The 19,571-nt window shown below is 40.9% G+C and overlaps 1 protein-coding gene across 7 annotated transcripts in view; it reads left to right on the top strand.

The window, feature by feature from the left end:
- The window catches only part of CD36 (CD36 molecule (CD36 blood group)), a 74,409-nt gene extending 60,544 nt beyond the window's left edge, over window positions 1-13,865 (top strand). For all 7 annotated transcript variants that reach the window (XM_042859411.2, XM_065553736.1, XM_024114790.3 and 4 more), the window contains 7 exons: window positions 1,626-1,695; window positions 4,279-4,466; window positions 5,285-5,403; window positions 7,926-7,999; window positions 10,970-11,024; window positions 12,029-12,188; window positions 13,249-13,865. In XM_042859411.2, coding sequence (XP_042715345.2) covers window positions 1,626-1,695; window positions 4,279-4,466; window positions 5,285-5,403; window positions 7,926-7,999; window positions 10,970-11,024; window positions 12,029-12,188; window positions 13,249-13,271 — 689 coding nt within the window. In that variant the 3' untranslated portion in view covers window positions 13,272-13,865. The remainder of the gene's footprint in view (window positions 1-1,625; window positions 1,696-4,278; window positions 4,467-5,284; window positions 5,404-7,925; window positions 8,000-10,969; window positions 11,025-12,028; window positions 12,189-13,248) is intronic.
- Window positions 13,866-19,571: the final 5,706 nt, after the last annotated feature.

Raw genomic sequence — 19,571 nt, 5'->3', positions numbered from 1 at the left:
GAGGTTTTTAAGGCCCGGCTTGACAAAGCCCTGGCTGGGATGATTTAGTTGGGAATTGGTCCTGCTTTGAGCAGGGGGTTGGACTAGATGACCTCTTGAGGTCCCTTCCAACCCTGATATTCTATGATTCTATGATTCACACATACAGAATGGGAAGAGACTGTCTAGGAAAGAGTACGGTAGAACGGGATCTAGGGGTTATAGTGGACCACAAGCTAAATATGAGTCAACAGTGTGATGCTGTTACAAAAAAAAACAAACATGATTCTGGGATGTATTAACAGCTGTGTTGTGAGCAAGACACGAGAAGTCATTCTTCTGCTCTACTCTGCGCTGGTTAGGCCTCAACTGGAGTATTGTGTCCAGTTCTGGGCACCGCATTTCAAGAAAGATATGGAGAAATTGGAGAGGGTCCAGAGAAGAGCAACAAGAATGATTAAAGGTCTTGAGAACATGATCTATGAAGGAAGGCTGAAAGAATTGGGTTTGTTTAGTTTGGAAAAGAGAAGACTGAGAGGGGAAACGATAGCAGTTTTCAGGTATCTAAAAGGGTGTCATAAGGAGGAGGGAGAAAACTTTGTTCACCTTAGCCTCTAAGGATAGAACAAGAAGCAATGGGCTTAAACTGCAGCAAGGTAGATCTAGGTTGGACATTAGGAAAAAGTTCCTAACTGTCAGGGTGGTTAAACACTGGAATAAATTGCCTAGAGAGGTTGTGGAATCTCCATCTCTGGAGATATTTAAGAGTAGGTTAGATAAATGTCTATCAGGGATGGTCTAGACAGTAATTGGTCCTGCCATGAGGGCAGGGGACTGGACTCGGTGACCTCTCGAGGTCCCTTCCAGGCCTAGAATCTATGAATCTATGTGGTTGGATGGAATCTAGGCTTGTATGAGAAAAGCTCCTGCTGCTAACAGAGGTCAAGTGATGGTCTGTAAGAGAGTCTCCTTGCTCCTGTCATCTAGGCTGAGGATGCAAAGATACCAGAGAAACATTTATAACTCTGTGATGGGTGCTGTATAAAACCTAAATAGAAGCTGTTACAGGATCCAGAGAATGAACTGGTTATCGGTTTGTTACAGCATCCTGCTGGGCAGGAGCCATCTTCAGTGGCATGGTGGAGGTGATATTAAGTCAATATGTAGTTAGAAACACAAGTTCGAAAGCCTAAGGATATGATGTTTATAAGCGCCAAGCATCCATAATTCTAGTCAACAGGATGTTCATCTCTGAAAATCAGTTCTCAAACCTAGCCATAAAAATCCTGGAGCTGACTCTACTAGGCAGCAGGGAGTCAGAATCAATACTTTTTTGTGCCCCGTATCTTCTATGGCACATGCCCTCATATGTGTTAAAGATATTGCCTGCTCACCACAGACTTTATATGCCAAATTTAAGATTAAAGGACTTATTAGGGACTTCAGAGGGGGTTCCAAAATTAGACTTATAATAGAAAACAAGACTTGGCCAATGCCTTGCATAAATCTTTGTGTGCACAAGCACTAGATTTGTCTTTCTTTGTCAGAAATGTATGGAAAAGACCATAGCTGAATGTGGCATTATCAATGATCTCATGTCATAAAAGTGGAATTACATTTAAGCTCTTATTTTATTTCATCCATAGATGGTGCATCATTTCCTCCTTTTGTAAAGAAGGACCGGATCCTGCGCTTCTTTTCCTCTGATATTTGCAGGTAGGACACTTGGAGAGATCCATATTGTGCACATATTCCTATGTGTGCTCACCAAAAATCATGTTCTTTGAAAAACTATTTAAAACAGCTGCTGAAACTGCTCTGCTTGGTCTTGGGTCATTGAAGCAACTCAATAAACAAACCTTTGGTTTTAACCATGTGAATCTGCTGTGTTCATGATTGGCTACTTAAAGTCTGATTTTGTCACGCTTAGTTGTATGAGTAGTGAGTAGTTGCAATGCCTCTGAGTCTCTGATCCTTTGCACTGGTGTAATTCAGGATCATAGAATTACAGTGGTAGATGTGAGAGGAGACTCAGGCCCATTGAGTTCAAAGGGACTATTCACACAAGTAGTACTCAGTATTAGGGTTGCAGAACTTGGCCTATAGGGTGCATTTACACGACAAGCAGCAGCCATGGCAGTGAGTCTCAGAGCCTGGGTCTACAGACTTGGACTTGCGCTACAGTGCTAAAAATAGCAGTGTAGATACTTAGGCTCAGGCTGGAGCTCAGGCTCAGAAACCCACCACTCTCGGTGTCAGAGCCCAAGCTCCAGCTCAAAAGGTCTACACAGCTATTTTTAGCATCATAGCATGAGTCCTGTGAGCCCGTCTACAGACCCAAGCTCTGAGACTCACTGCCATTGGTTGCTGCTTGCTGTGTAGTCATTCCCTAAGGGTCTGTCTTCATTACCGGCCAGATCGGTGGGCAGCGATCGATCCAGCGGGGATTGATTTATCGTGTCTAGTCTAGACATGATAAATCGACCCCCGAGCGCTCTCCCATCAACTCCTGTACTCGAGCTTGGCGAGAGGTGCAGGCAGAGTCGACCGGGGAGCAGCAGCAGTCGACTCACCACGATGAAGACACCACGGTAAGTCGATCTATGTACGTTGACTTCAGCTACGTTATTCACATAGCTGAAGTTGCGTAACTTAGATCGATCCTCCCCCGGTGTAGACCAGGGCTAAGAATATAATTCACCCATGTGCATAGGGCTAGCGCGAGGTATTTAAACATTATTTTGAGGGCTTATGTGGAGCTTAACTGATGCACAGGTCATCTGTACAGGTGTGTATTTCACCATTCATAGCTAAATACACCAAACTGCTTTCTCTCAGAATATGATATATATTACCCCAAATATATAAATAATTAATAAAAAAAATAATAAATCTCCTTGCATTTTTTCTTTTCAGTCTTTCTTTTCTGCTTTGCCATACAATGTCCCTGAATACTCCAGTGGGATAATTACAAACACTGCTCAATAGATTTCAAGGAAACAGAAGTTTAATTCTTCCAGGTGACACATTTGCAGGCTCAACTTTGATTTTCAGTGCCGGGAATGAGCTTTTTCTTCTTTAAAATGCATCATTTATTTTAAAAGTTGCATTAAAAAGGATCAAGGTTTATAAATCAAATTCTTATCATGGAGCAGCTTGGACCCCAAAACTGAAATCTGCCAATCACAGCATGTACCTGGTGAAGAAGAGAGAAACTGTTTCTTCATTCAGGCTGTTGGACGCAGACAGACCTTGTCTGGTTCTTTGGTTCTCAGATCAAGTAATCATAGTAGCATCTTTCTAGTAGTACCACACTGATCTCCCTAAATTCTGACCTAGTCTCAGCAGTCAGGGAAGGCAATGCTTGCCATAATATAGGACACGGCAACACTCAAAACACTGCTTTCTTCTAACGGCTTGTCTACACTAGAATGTTTTGCCACTTTAACTACATCAGTAACACCTTCCCCCACCCCCAAGTATGGATGCAGCTATATCAGTATAAAAGGGTTTATACCAGTATATCTTATTCCAGTTTGCCAAGTGAAATAAGTTATACGAGTATAAGGCACCTTTATACTGGTAGATCTATGTCCACACTAGGGCTTATACTGGTATCACTATATCATTAAAAGAAAATCACACCTCTGACATAGTAATACCATTAAAACTTTTCTAGCATATAGCCGGGCAGAAACCACTCTGAAAGACTTAAAACATTCCATCACCACAGGAGCTGTAGATCTGTGCCTGGGAAGGAGTTGTTTATACATTTACTCTTAACTGTATATTTTTGTCTATGTTTCTGTATTTTATATAATAGAATCATAGAACCACAGGGTTAGAAGAGACTGCAAAGGTCATCTAGTCTAATACCCTGCCAAGAGGCAGGATATGTTATATCTAAACCATCCAAGACAGCTGGCTATCCGGCCTCCTTTTGAAAACCTCCGGCGAAGGAAGTTCCATGACTTCCCTTGGCAGTTTGTCGCATTGTCCTATTGTTCTTAGAGTTAGGAAGTTTTTCTTGAGATTTATAAAGTCACCACTGCCTGTGTCTCTTTTCTGGAAATGTCATGTACTCTTGTTCATGGTCTGGGCAGTTCCACAAACTGCTAATCCAGGGCTAAGGGAGCCTGGAATCATCCGAGCAGCTACCAAGGGCACTTTATCATTTAAAAAACGAGAAAGGTAGGGCGTCTCTATAATGCATCAGACATGAATGTGTATTAGCAACCAAAACACCTGTAAATACAATATAAACTAGAGACAAATGATACATTTCTCTTTTATATTCAGATCTATCTATGGCCTATTTGACAGTGAGCAGATTGTGAAGGAAATCCCCCTGTATCGTTTTTCAGTTCCTCGTGCAGCATTTGCATCTCCTCTTGAAACTCCAGAAAATAAATGCTTCTGCACAGAAACTGTTCTGTCAAAGAATTGCACAGCATCTGGAGCCCTGGACATTAGCGCCTGCAAAGAAGGTAGAGTAGTAAAATGTCACTAATCCAAACAAGCCATTTGGTCTGGGGGAAAGGATGGTTTTGTGGTTAAGGTACTAGACTGTGAGTCAAGAGACTTGGATTCAATTCCTGACTCTGCCACAGATTTCCTGTGTGACCCTGGGCACATAATTTAATGTCTCTGAAACATCGATTCCTTAAACAGAGATTTGAATACTTCTTTACCTTCATGAGATGTTGTGAAGATAAATTTATGAATGCTTCAGAAATGCTCAGAGACTGTGGTGATGGGGCTATATATCTAGCTTTGATGGTAGAAATATGAGAAATGCATAAGGAAGAGAAAAAGAGATGGAATTTTTAATACCATTTACACATTCAGGGCTAAATTATCTCTTGTCTCTGTGGGGGGAAGAATAAAAGGAGCTTCATCCACTGCATAAAAGCTTTGGATACTCACAGTTCCTGTGTTCATGAGATCTCATATACATGGTGTGATAACTATATGTGCATATATAGGATAAGAGCAGCAGCTGTTTAACTCAGTGTAGTTCCACTGGAGTAAACTTACAACTGGGAATTTGGCCCATATGCTGTAATTTTAATAGCAATTAATTTTACTCATGCAAATTATCTGCATACCAATAGGATTGTAGGCCCTATAGAATCTCTCTCTGCTTTAGGTTTAGCAAATCTTCATAATGAATGTGTATATTTGTGTGCATATCATAGATATTTATTTATATATAAATCAATAAAATGTCCTCAGGTGAGGTACTTCAATAAGAGAAACCACACTAAGACTTGACTTTCCAATTTTGCTTGTCTTTTTATAATAGGAAAACCAGTGTATATTACACTTCCCCATTTTCTGTATGCAAGTGAAGATGTGTCCGAGAATATTGAAGGATTGAGTGCAAATAAGGATGAACACGAGACCTTTTTAGATGTAGAGCCTGTAAGCCAACATTTATAGTATTTATTTCTTGATAACCATGCACAGTATTGCTTTGCAGTGTAGTTATAATACTGATTCATTTCAGATATAATCGGAGGAGCCCATATTTTGGTATTTGGGTTTTGCAGAACCCCATCAAATCTTATTCTGACCTCCAAAGTTTGGTAGCTCACATAAAAGTGTTAATTTTGACTCATCCCTATAGTTGACAGATTGGGGTCAGTATGGGTTGGCAAAATCTCAGTCAGGTTTTGGTTTTTACAAAACTATGCAGAGAGTCCATTTTCTACGGATCATCAACATTCGGAGAGAATTGGTTCAAAGAGTCTGTTTTTGCACACTCTCATTGAAAAAGGGATACTTGAAGATGCTATAGGAATAAATTAAGTTACACAGATCATGCTTTTTAAACACTTGCTACTTGTCATTCTAAATTGCCAAATGGTCTTTCTTCCAGCACAAAATACAAACATTTCTCCACAATACTGTTCAACTTCTCAATCTATATGAAACCAACTCAATTGTAAATCATAAACACATATGTAGAGCAGCCTAAGATCAGATGACCTTTTTAGGCAAACATATGCCATATGTAACACCACATCGTATGACAGTTTGGTGACCACAATCTTTGCTACAAATTATTGTGTCAAATACGATCATTGTCTTGTTCTGTGATCACTATTCTATGTATGTATAATGTACAGTGATGAAAGTGGCATCCATGTGGTCTTATAGTTATATGCCATACATCTGAGAATTTCATCCATGGTGGGTGAAAAATCTGTTGGGGCCACATTTTCAACTGATGTAAATCAGTGTAACTCCATTGAAGTCAATGAGATTATTCTACTTTACACCAGCTAAGGATCTGGCCCAAGATTGTGTTTAAGCCAAAGTTGTTCTATTCCTCTCTAAGTTATCCCCTACAGAGCTCATCTATTTTTGCTGTGTTTTAAACATGTTTTGATTTTGTTGGTTTCATTAAGTAGTAAGTCTCATCTAAATTACAGTCACAGTTTAATTAAGTTGACCAAGTAATTGCAGTACAGACTGTTCTGACCATAACAATGAAGCCTCCCGTTTATCTGATTCCAGAGTGCATTTGATTGCCACACTTTGCAACTGTGATAAATTCCTAAATAAACATTTTTGTTGAACCTCTGATTTTAATCAGCTTCAATTTTCCCTCCACTTAGGTCCTAGTCCTGCAAAGCATGTGCTTAACTTTAAGCATGTGGAGCAGTCCCATTGAATTATTTCAATCCAGCTATTCACATGCTTCAAATTAAACACTTTTTATACTGGATTGGAGCCTGGCTGAATCATTCAAAAAACAAGTTAAAGTGGGGGAAAACTGAACAGGTGACACCAACATGTTTAACCTTTAAAATGAAGATTAAGATTAACCTATGTGTCCGAGAAAGTAGTTGTGAGTCTCAGTCATCTTCCTAAGGTACAGATGTCCACAAAAACGATCTCTGCAATTGGTATTAATTAGAGGTGGTCCAAAAATGGAAATTCCACCCCATGGAAAATCTGAGACTTCAAAATTTGGTTTGTTCTGAATCAGGATGGAAAGTTGAAATCTTGGAATTTTTCACAAAACAAAATATCTAGAAATATTTGGTTTTGACCGTATAAATTATAACATAATGTAATATAACAAACATTAAAATGCTGAAGTCTAAATGAAATATTTAGAATAGAGCTGGTTGGGAATTTTCTGACAAAATGTTTTTTTTTTTTGGTTGGGACTGAAACTTTTCATGGCAATGTATCCATTTCTCAGGGTCAGGATGGGATTTCTGGGGAGCAAGTGTGAGACAAGAGTAGTCAATAGCATGATGGTCTGTGCACTCCCCTAGGGTGTGGGAGACCCAGCTTTACAAATCAGAGACGTGAACTTGGGTCTCCCACATCCATGGTGAGTGACCTGACTACAGGTCTATGGACTACCCTGGGGGCAAAGAGCCTCTCTCTCTCTCTCTTGTTTGTTTGTTTTTTGTTTTTGGTGACAAAATTTGAGTGGTCTCATTTTCGTTTTGATGCGGAATGAGAGAAATTTAGAAAACTTCAATTTTCATGAAATGGAATTCTTGTTTTCTGGCCAGCCCTAGTTTTCACCTTATCGGAATGAAACATTTTGTCTTTATCGAAACAAAACATTTCAATTATTTCCTGCCAAAAATTTTAATGAAATTCCTGCAAAGTATTTTGAATTAATCAAATCAGCATTTTCTGATGGAAAATGGCTCTAATATTAATTTGCAACCTTGCTAGTCGTCTCAATAAAGACACAAGAACAGATTGGGCATGAAGAATGAAATGACCCTTTGACCCCTCAAACTAATCCCAATGGTAAACAAGTTAATGAACAGTGTTAATTCAAATTTCTCTGATGTACCTATTCCAGACTTAAGCTTGTAGTGGCCACTATCACAAGCATTAATATCATTGTGGTTGCTTTATTTGTTTTGTTTTATTTTGTGTTTTCTCCTTTTCTACCTTTCTGGCTTTAGACCACTGGGTTTACATTACGATTTGCCAAAAAGCTGCAAATAAACTTACTGGTGAAGCCTGCACCAAAGATCGAGTAAGTGTTTTCTCTGTCTTTTGTTTCTAAAATACAGGTACAATATTTTGTTTGTTAGCCCTTTTGCAATTAGGGTGACTGGCTCTACAAAAATGCTTGGTAGAGTTTCAATAAATATAACCTAAATATTAAGTATACATTTCATAATGACAGTATTATGATAATGTGTCTCAGTTCTGCAGTATTGCAGCTATGTGTTTATATTTCTAAACCAACCCATTGAAGATTCCCAGCATTGGGGAAATCCTCGGGTAGTAAAGGAATGAAGTAGTTCTATACAGTTCACATCTCAGCAGTTGGCACAGGATACATGGCGAGGGTATCCTTACACCCTAGTGATCTCTGAGTGCTAGAATGTCCCTTGGGAATTGGTGGGGGTAGGGGGAGACAAGGAGTAGTTGAGGACCTGGGCCCACAATATTACTATTAATGAAAGCAGCAGTTAATACGTAATCTCAGTGGTCCCTGAGACTTCCGAAGAAGATTCACTTGGTGATTTCCCCTCCCTCCCGGGCTCTGAACTTAATCATTGATCAAGCCCAACAGTGAATACGATTTACTTTTATAATGATCATTTAATTATGTTACTGGAGACTTAGGGGTCTGTTCTGCAGGATGATACATACTTTGGCCCTGATCCTGCAAAAGCACTTAAACATGTATGTGCAAATCTTTCAGCATGTGAATAGTCCCATTGATTTCAGTGAGGTTACTCAGGTACTTAAAGTTAATCACATGCTTAAGTGTTTTGCTGGATTAAGGCCTGAGTGCTCTGCAACTTGTAAGATCAAGTCCCTAATTCTTTTCCTACATTTCAGTATTTGCTATCACCCAAAAGGGAGCTTTTTGAAATAAAATATTAGAACACTTTCTAACAAGCTTGTAAGTCCATTGCAATCAGAAATAAATGTAAATATAAAGGTGTGAAATTTTGTAAATAAAATCTTAAATATTTTCCAATTTGTGAAATTTAAAAATGCCAAACATTTCAACCTGCTCTGTAGCTCATAAAAAGCCCAAATATTTGTGAATGTCATGAAATGTTCCATTTTTAATTGAAACAATTTGCTGATATTTATTTATTTTTAAATGTCCTTCAGCTCCAACATTTGCAAGGAGAAGTCAAATTTCAGATTTCTTGGGAATGTCTGGCATGCACTAGGGACCTGATCCAATGCCCATTGAGGTCAATGGAAAGACTCTCATTGGCTACAGTGGGCATTGTATCAGGACTTAGAGTCATGTTATGAATCTACAAACAATAAATGGGATGAGACGCAAAAGCAGAATTATATAGTATATGGAGATTGTAAATAATATGATCATTCCAAAACTAGTGCCAATGAAAAAGATAACCGATACCGTACTGTGAGACGGTTGATACAGCACGTTACACAGGAGACACACAGTGTGTTTTCTTCATTGTTTTATTTAATTTTAAAACAAAAGTCATTCTGACTGAAAACTGTATTGAAAAAAATATATGAATGCACTAGTCTTGGAATGATCCCATTATTGTGCATGCATATATATATCAATATTTGGGCGAGGTGATGGTGATGGCTTTCCCGTCAGACAAAATGTTTTCTTATCTCAAAATATGATGAAAAACTGAAATCTCAAACGTTTTTCCAAAACAAAAATCCAAAACATTTTTTCATGTGGGTCAACCAAAATGGTTTGCTTCAATAATTTTGAAAAATTTCATTTCAGTGTCAACCTTTTTTCCTTTTTCTTTACCTTTATTTTAAATTTAATAAAATTTAGAAAGAAGAAGTTATTTGAAATCCCCAAATGGAAACTTTCTGGTTCCATATTATCAAAATAGGATGTTTTGATAATCTCAGTATTTTTTTACCATTTTTTTTTGAGTCAGTGGTTTTGTTGAATTTGTCACTGTTTAACAAATAGTTTCACTTTCAACAAATATGTATTTTTTGACAAAAATGATTTGTTGAAAAGTTCCCAATCAGTGCTAATAAATACACACACACCTACATATGTGTACTTAATATTTTGAAACAGATTATTGGTTCCATTCATGGTCCCTATTTTAAGTATAAAGTATATTTTTCAAGCTAGTAGACTCTTTCAAAATGGAAGAAACCTTTTAAATCTATCCACTGTATGTACACATGCATATTATCGTAATTATTATTTATATGTAGTAGCACCTACCGGCTTCAATCAGGGATCAAAACCTTATTGCACCTTAGGTACTATACATGCATTTAATTTAGAATACAATCAAAGAGCCATCTCCGACTCCACAAGAGATTTTAATCTAACTATATGATGAAAGGCAACAGACAGATTTGAAAAACAGGTTTGGGAAGGGCAAGGTAGAAGAGAAACAATTATGTAATAAACATATTGATGATCATACATAAATAATCTATCTATCTATCTATCTACTTTCTCATACCCAGAGTACTAGATGAAGGATGGTATGCATAATGGCTGTAGTCATAGGTGCCCACTCCGTGGGAGCTCCGGGACTGGAGCACCCACAGAAAAAAAATAGTGGGAGTTCAGCGTCCACTAGCCGCAGCTGTTTAGTGGCTTGGGGAGAGGATTGGGGAAGGGCAGAGACCAGCAAGTGGCAGGTGGGTGGGGCTTCAGGGAGCGGGAGGAGTGGGGCAGGAGGCGCGGAGCGAAGGCAGAGTCTTGGGGGAAGAGTTGGAGTACGGGTGGGCCTTGGGGTGGAGTGGGGGTGAAGCACCCCCAGGGGAAAAGTAAAAGTTGGTGCCTACGGCTGAAGTTACTTATATATTTTCTACAGAGCAATGCGCTAGTTTGAATTTACTGGAGGTTTGCCACCTGAACACATACAAATCATATTTCCTGTCAATTTCAGCAAAGAGGTAGAGTACAGGGGTATGAGAAATTGATAGATGGAAATTGTGACTATGCAATGTGCAGATAATGTGTTGTGGTTGTTTCAATTTTTTATTTCACTATTTGTTGCAGTGCTTTATCAAAACTTACAAAATCCTATATCTTTCCTGTTCTTTGGCTGAACGAGGTTAGTATGGTTTCAGTTTATTAAATCATTCTAATTATTTCATCTTTATTGGAAATAATCTGGGAGATTTACCAAAAAATAGTCTAGAGCCAAAATTTTCAGTCTTGTTTGCTTGAAATCAGGCACCTATAGCTAGAGCCACAAAAGCAGTTAGACACCTAATGTCCACCTTAGGTGCGTAAATCCAACAGGAGGGGTCACTGAGATCCTGAAAACCCCCACTCAGCTGCTTCCGAACACTGTAAACACCTAAAGTCATTAGCTGCCTAAGTTTCTTCCAGTGAGCATGAGCACAACTACCTCAGTCTAGGGCCTCAGGCTCTTACCTCAGACCTGAGTCTCAGCAGCTTCATCAAACTAGATGTTAACCAACCTGTCTCGCCAGTGGGGCCCAATCCAGCAGGCATTTTGAGCGCAAGCCTCCAGCCTCACAAAACAGCTGGAGGAGGTGATGGAGGTTGTGGTTAAGGCATTCTCCTGAGATGGGGAGACCATTCTCCCCAAATCCCTTCTCCACATCAGGCAGAGAGAAGACCTGAACTCAAGTTTCCCACATCCTTGATGAGCGCTCTGATCCCTGGGCTAAAACTTGTTTGCAAGTCAAAAGTTAGGCTTATGCACTTTACTCCAGGAGAGGGCACACAGCTGAGAATCCCAGTCGGTGACAGGCTCCTCCCTCTCCCCTAGACTTAGGTGCCTAAGAGCCACTCCTCTCCTTGGTATTTCCCTGCTCAGCAAGCTGACTTTTGCAGATCCCATTCTTAGGTGTGTATCCCTCCATAGGCACTGTGTAGGGAGCCTGGGCACCTAACTCAGGGCTGTGGATTCCACTGGGTGGCAGGGCAACAATTAGGCATTGTAATGCTGAACATTGCAAGGCCCAAGTCCCTTTGTGGATATAGTCCTTAGATCCATGTATATGATAACATTATATGCAATCACATTGTCTATAACATGTATATGTTCCACGAGAAAGGACTGTAAATGCTCTTGCACTCTTTCAGACGGCGATCATTGATGATGAGAAAGCAGCAATGTTCAGATCAAAAGTGATCTCTCCAATCAAGCTGCTGCACTTGCTGCAGGTGGTGCTGATCATAGTCGGCAGCATGATGTGTCTTGTGTTCACAGTCTCATATTTGATATGCAGATCGAATAAATTAAGTAAGTAGATCTCTGGTGCTGCTTGCACAGCCCACCATAGGAGCTTCACTAGAGTAATGACTTCAGCCTAGGATTGCCAATTTTGTTTGGATGAAGGTTTCATCACATGACATGATCTTTAATGAAAGTTAATTTTTAATTCCTGGAGACTCCAGGACAACCCTACAGGATTGGCAGCCCTACGGTTCCAGCCCCAAGAATTATTCTAAATTCCAATCAACCTCAACACTTATCCTTTCAGTTTCGAGTTCTGGTTTCTCCTTTTGTAAAGGTCCAGCATTTTTCAGTTGACATTTACAAATTCTGTTCCTAGCCCTATTCAACCAAGGTGCTATTGACAGATTGAAATTCATGCAAGATAAGACTTTGGGAATTGGGTGACTCCAAGAGTGATGTCTTGTTTTCAATGAGTCAATGGGGCTTCTGTGATCTGAAAAAAAAAAACCCATATGTGTTGTCCAGAGCTATTCCACAGATCAGAATGGCCTCCTTGGCTGCTCCACTGTCCATCTATCTGGTAGAATGTCAGGTGAAGCCACATAGTTACAGATGCACATGATCTCCTAGTAGCAAGTCCCTGCTGGAACCCCCAAACCTCCAGTGCACTGCAGTGCAGGCCCCCTCTGTAAGCAGAGTGCTCAGGATACATGGATCTCTTCCATAGGGTTCCCAATTCTCCCTGATCACCATTCTGCATCAGAACCACACCAGTTTCTCTGGGTCTTGGCCCTCTGTAGCCACGGAGAATAGGACTGGACATGGTCCTATAATGCAGAAAGAGGTACAGCAGAGTAGTCCAAATAATCGCAGTGGATTTGTTATAAGAGTTTAGATGGGGATTTTGGGGTGATTTGAAGGAAACGAGGGAGTGTATAACATCAACTTCTATCAATAATATCAGAGTACAAATATCATATCACAGAGCAGTGGATCCCATAATATAAAACAGGAGGTTTTCAGTTCCCACAATACACTTTTCTCTCAGGTCAAATGGGTTAGCCATTTTGTAGGAAGAGTGTATACCACATGATTAATTAACTTTTGACTTTTTCCATTATAGGTAACAAAAGAGATTACATGTAGGCAATAGTTACTTCGAATTTCAAACAAGGAGTTTGTAAAATTCAGTGGCAAAAGAATCTGGTCTTACGATATCGTATATACACATAAACAGGCTATGGAATGAATGTGCCTTTCCTTTCTGTGAAGAACGTACAGAATCCAGCTTCTCAACCAGCAACGCCTGATCTTTCAAAAAACGCATTTTTACAACCTCATTGAAGAGGCCACAACAATATCATATTCTGAAACCACTCTCATGGTACAAACCTCTAATACAAATAGCATATTAGCAGGTGAAAACTGAAATCCAATTTGGAATCCAATCCACTTTCTGCCATTTATAGAACTTGCTTGTTCGCTTCTCTTGGGACTGTGAGAATAGGAGTAAAAGCCAGTTGCTGATGTTCTGGTTCTAAGTATGTGGGATGGTGACCTCATCAAGCTCATGCAGTGCCCTAGAAGTTATTTTTCCCCATTCCTTCAAGCAATGGAAGTTGCTGCAGTAGAACTGCTCTCCTGTCTTCAGAGATGTGAATTTTAATGACTATAAAGTTTATTATGTAAAGTGTTAACCATAATATCTGAATGTCAATAAAGGGTTTCTGAAAAGCTTTATTTTAAACTATGCATGTACAGACATGAACAAAATACATGCATGAATGCTAACAGTGGCTGATCCATAGCCACAAACTGCTTCCTTTCTAAACATTTGTGCAGCAGTCCCATCCCTGTCCTTGGTCCGCTGTGCTCTCCTTCACTCTTTTCACCTTAACTGCTTCTTCTCTTTCTGGCACTTCCTTGGCCAATAGCTTGGCCCCTACCAAATTCATGGCTGTGAAAAATCACCCTATACTATACAGATTTCACGGGGGAGACCAGCATTTCTCAAACAGGGGGTCCCAACCCAAAAGGGGGTTGCGGGGTGGGCAGGGGTCTCAAGGTTATTGTAGGGAGTTTGTGGTATTGCCACCCTTACTTCTGTGCTGCCTTCAGAGTTGGGTGGCCGGAGAGTGGTGGCTGCTAGCTGGGCACCCAGCTCTGAAGGCAGTGCCGCTGCCAGCAGCAGCGCAGAAGTAAGGGTGGCAATACCACGACCCTCCTACAATAACCTTGCGACCCCACTGCAGCCCCTTTTTGGGACAAGACCCCTACAGTTTCAACAAGGTGAAATTTCAGATTTAAATATCTAAAATCAAGAAATTTATTATTTTTTAAATCCTATGACTGGGAAATTGACCAAAATGGACCATGAATTTGGTAGGGCCCTACCGATAGCATTTACCCCTACAAAATAAATTCTACTTCTCTCAGTCTCTTCTGTCAAGTTCTGCTTTCATGTCCTCTACCACCAGCTTAATACTTAGGGGATAAAGGGACTCTTGCTTCTTCTCAAATTTCCCCCCCAAAAGAGCAGCAGATTCCAGGCCTGCTTCATCTCCCCCACAGGCAGGAGCGGATTCTAGAGAAGACTGGCAGACCCGCTAGCATTACCATGACCCATTGGCTTTGGTAGAGTATCAGGCAGTCCCACTCTCCAGATGTAGAAAGGAAGGAGGAAAGGAAGGAGGTGTCCACAAGCCCATTCCCTTTCAGCTTGTACATGCACAAACTGCTGTTTAACAGGAAAATTCAACCTGGGTGCTGATCCTGTAGTCACTGAAGTCAAGGCAGGCTGTTGGATTGTCTTCAGTGGATGTGGATCAGGTGTCTGGCGAGCTCCCTACAACTCACTGTGACATCAACAGGTCAAATCCTGAGAGGCACTGAGCACTTGGAACTTTCATTCCCTCACTGGATTCAATGAGAGCTGCGTGAGTGCTCAGCAACTTCTCAGGACTTGGCTGATTTGTCCTCCAAGGTGAACTGCAAAGGAAAAATAAATACTGAGGACATATTCACAGAAATACAGCCTAAAATGTTTAACAGCATGCTGAAACATTGCTCACAACTGGTGGTGGGAAGGGAAAGAAATTGATTGAAATGCTATTCTATGTTTACAGAACATTGTGCTTGGATTAAAACATTTAGCTCCCACTGAAGTCAGCAAAAACTGACCAGGTACATTGAAGGGTACAATCTGACCCTTTGTACCATGACCCTTTGTAACAGGTGTGCAATAAGCTGTCAATTCTAACTTTACTTTAGCATTTGTCCAAAACTGCAGTAAGAGCTGTATACATACAATACTATTCTTCTTTCCTTTGAGTTTAGCATATGTTGATATTGATATATAATATATTAAACACTTGGAGATCTTTTTTTGTCAGTATCCCAGAGTCAGAGCCATGTGGCTAGATAAAAACAAGCCCACTAATGAAATACCGAGAAAAGCACTCCGTGTGCATTGGTAACTACAGTAAACATTATAACCACAAGGAATTAGAGCTGGTGGAATTATTAACTTCTAATGGTGGACTAGATCCTCAGATGCTGTAAACTGACATAGGTCCATTGAAGTTAATAGAGGCAAATGGCTTTACAGCAAAGGAGGCTCTGTCCCAGTGATTCTTGAACAATTTAGCTCTGTTCCTCTTTGCTAAACATTTGCATCCTGATCCTGATTGCTGGTAACATATTGCTATGTGTAAGTTCTTCCTGAATAGGTTTTGTAAGCAAACTGCAGCCCATGTGTTTCTCATAAGCTGTTTACGCTGAGTCTGTTCTCCACTGCTTTGTACCTTGTGTACTCATTTAACTCTGGGCGAAATTATTGGAAAGAGGCTGCCCTGACAGATCTTGAGCTACGGCCAGGGAGCGTTTCCAGACGCTCAGGATGGGGAAGCAGGGAACAAAGATGCCTTTAAGCTACTTTCACATCTCCTGATCCTGGAGCAGTCTGTGTATTGGTTGGGTCCTACACACAAAGTTAACTTGCACTGGTTGCTAACAACCCTAAGGAGCTGTTCTGACAGCAAAGGATTGCTGAGGTCCAGGGACTCCATTATCATACTTCCTTTCCCCCCACATTGACTGCTACACTACTTTCTTTGGGTTAGTCATTGTGACAGAATGGCCCTATGGACAGTTGGATGTCCTAAACTGCTCTAATTTACAGTAGAGACTGGCCAAGCACCAGGACAGGATCATGGGGGCATAAAGGTTGCTTGAAGCCAATAAGATACTTTTACCCCTTCTCCTCTTGAGCTGAACCAAGCACAGCTCTACCATAGAGCATGCTATGACCCCAAGTCCCACACAAATAGTCTTTTTGTGCCAGAATCTAAGGGTGAAATTCCAGCCCCTTTGAAGTCATTGGCAAAACTCCCGTTGACTTCAATAGGGTAAGGATTTCGCCCTAAAATTTTGGCTTGATGTCTATTGCCAGCAAGTCAAATTTTCCTGGCTTAGTGTCTGTTGCAGCTGTGGTCCAGAATGCCATCCCATGATTTAAAATCTTAGGGCCCAATCCTACATCAACATAAGTAGCTTTAGTCCCATTGGTCTCAATGCAAGATTGAGATGTTAGGCAATATTCACCATCTAGCCTGCACTTGGAGTATGATCAGCAGTTATTTTGCTCAGGGTACTGTTTACAGAGATTCTAAATTGATGTACTGAAAACAATAAGTTAATTATATGTTTGTACTTGAGTTACCGATAAGCTCTCCATTTCTCCTTGTTAAGCCACATATTGAATATGCATTTATGACAAATGTTTCCAAGCCTTACAAGTGGAAAATAAAGCTCACCATGTAATGAACACCCTCTTTCTGAAATTCATGCCTGGAGTTATAAATTAATACAGAAAGGAGATATGGTTGAGGCTTATTTCAAGATGGATAGAATTTATTTAGTGTGTACAAGTCACAGTGTCTTAGAAGTGCATTTCACTCTCATATGACTACAGTACTTACCATGCCATAAATACTGCTTGCATTCAGTTTTTATAACATACATTATAGCATGGGTGGAGTGTAAGATGCATTACCTCAGAAGCAGCCCCAGGAGCCATTGTACCTCAGAGACACCCCTTCCTGCTTCCCTCTGGACTGGCAGGAGTAATAATTTGTAGCTAGCCTATACCAGCAACAAATTACAACATCCCTCTTCTGGCCCAACTGCACAGACTGGCTGTGTTGGAAAGTGGAGCCTTGGATTCACCCATTTCACCATGTTTCTTGCTCACCTGCTTAACTCCTTAATTACTCCTGGCTTGGGTATCCCAGACATGCTTATTCCCAGCACAGGTGTGTCATCTGAGTCACAGTCTAGCTCATGAGTTCAAACTACATTTATTCTTTCAAATCCTTCCTTAAAGCTTTTCCAAACAACCCTACCGATGTCAGTTCACCTAAATTAGATGTGCTGTTACACCCCACTAAAAACAAACGGCAAGCTCTTAGACATCTAGGGCGATTTGAATGATTTTGTCTGGCCATTTAGACTGGAGCGGGGAGAGGGACTGTACTTTACACGTGGCTGAGAACACTGTCAGCATTTAATAAACAATAAATAATAGTACATGTATTTTTGTATTGCTTTGATGGAGTAACCAAGAGACACATAAACAAATTACCCATTTAACCTAATTCAAGCCACATTTCTGATTAGGTATAATGTTTGTTCTCCCCTCTCTTCTCTCATGTAATCTAAATGAGCACCAGATTTCTCTGCTACTTCTGCGTAGAATTTTCAGTGCCCTGGATATAACTGGGGTGTAGCTTTCCCCTAGACCTACAAAGAAAAAATCATCAAGCTGCTATAAGACTGTAGCCATCCTGATCACCACTCAATTGAGAAAGGACTGGAAAGCTTTGAACTCTGCGCCACCCAATGGACACACATTTGTCCACAAATATTTAAGACTGAAACTTCAGCGAGGAAAGGTGGGTGAGGAAATATCCTTTATGGGGCCAACTTCTGTTGGTGAGAGTGGCAAGCTTTCGATACCCAGAGCTCTTCTTCATGGCTGGGAAACAGAAGCTGGTCCCATAAAAGATATTACCTCACCCACCTTTTCTCTCTGATATCCTGGGCCCAGCACAGCTACAACAACACTGCATACGGTATAAGAGTGAAGCTGGCCAGCTGAAAATAACTCAGGATGCACACACAGGCTTGATCCACAAAGGACTTAGGCTAAACATTACATGCCTAACATTAGCCATACTGCCACCCAGTGAAATCCCCAGCCCAGAGTTAGGCACTCTCACTCCCTGTACAACACAGAGGGAGAGTTAGGAGCCTAAAAAGGGATTCCCAGAAGCCAGTATGCTCTACTGGGAGCTGCCCAAGCTAGCCAATAGGAAATGCCTAGGAGAGGGAAGTGGCCTAAACTATTTATCTGTGATTGGGATCCACAGTTAGGGGCCTAGCTTCACTTGGGATTCACAGCTATAACACTTACCTGGAGTTAGGCACCTAAGCTAGATCAGGTCTTTGGCACTAAAAATGGCAGTGCCTTTGCACCCAATAGCCCAGCGGTTAGGGCATTCATCCCAGATGGGGGTGACCTGTGTTCAAATCCCACCTCTGAGTGGGTCAAAGCAGGGATTGGAACTCAGGGCTCCCAGCTGATTGCCGTAACCGGTGGGTAGAGGAGGGTAGTTTCTATGTTGAAATGGTTCCACTTGTATGAAATGCTTAAATAGTCACTGGACCAAAAACAAAAGTCAGGCTGACCCAATAGCCTAGTAGCAGAGTACTCATCTGGGTGATAGGCAACCTGAGTTCATGTCCCTGATCTGAATGAAGTAGAGGAGGGATTTAAACCTGGGTCTCCAACATCCTGAGGGAGTATTTTAGGTGTTTGGCTATGAGGGGACACCCTCCTCCCTTTTTTTGGTGTGTGGGATGGGCATGCTCTGAGCACACCTACTGGCTCGGGCCCTGCTGGGAAGACACCTAGTTTGAGTATCCTGCCATCACAACATGTAAGTTGCTTTGAGAATCTGGCCCCCACTGATTTTAGGTGCCTACAGGCTAAGTGGTGGTGCCTATGTGTTGGAATTAGGCCCTTAGTGGGACAGTTAGATGCCTAAATACCCATTGTGAATCTACCCCATTGTGTATTAACCCATTCTTTCCTAGCGTTTGCTCAGTAACACTTTTTAAACAGAAGATCTAAGGGTATGTATGACATTAGGTCGATTTTATAGAAGTCAATTTTTTAGAATTCAATTTTATACAGTCTATTGCATATGTCCACACTAAGCGCATTAAGTCGGCGGAGTGCGTCCTCACTACCGCGGCTAGCATCGACTTACAGAGCGGTGCACTGTGGGTAGCTATAACACAGTTCCCGCAGTCTCCACTGCCCATTGGAATTCTGGGTTAAGCTCCCAATGCCTGATGGGACAAAAATTTTGTCACGGGTGGTTT

This window comes from Chrysemys picta, chromosome 1 (genome assembly GCF_011386835.1).
Source record: "Chrysemys picta bellii isolate R12L10 chromosome 1, ASM1138683v2, whole genome shotgun sequence".
NCBI classification, from domain to species: Eukaryota; Metazoa; Chordata; order Testudines; family Emydidae; genus Chrysemys; species Chrysemys picta.
This window is presented reverse-complemented; position numbering and strand designations above follow the sequence as displayed.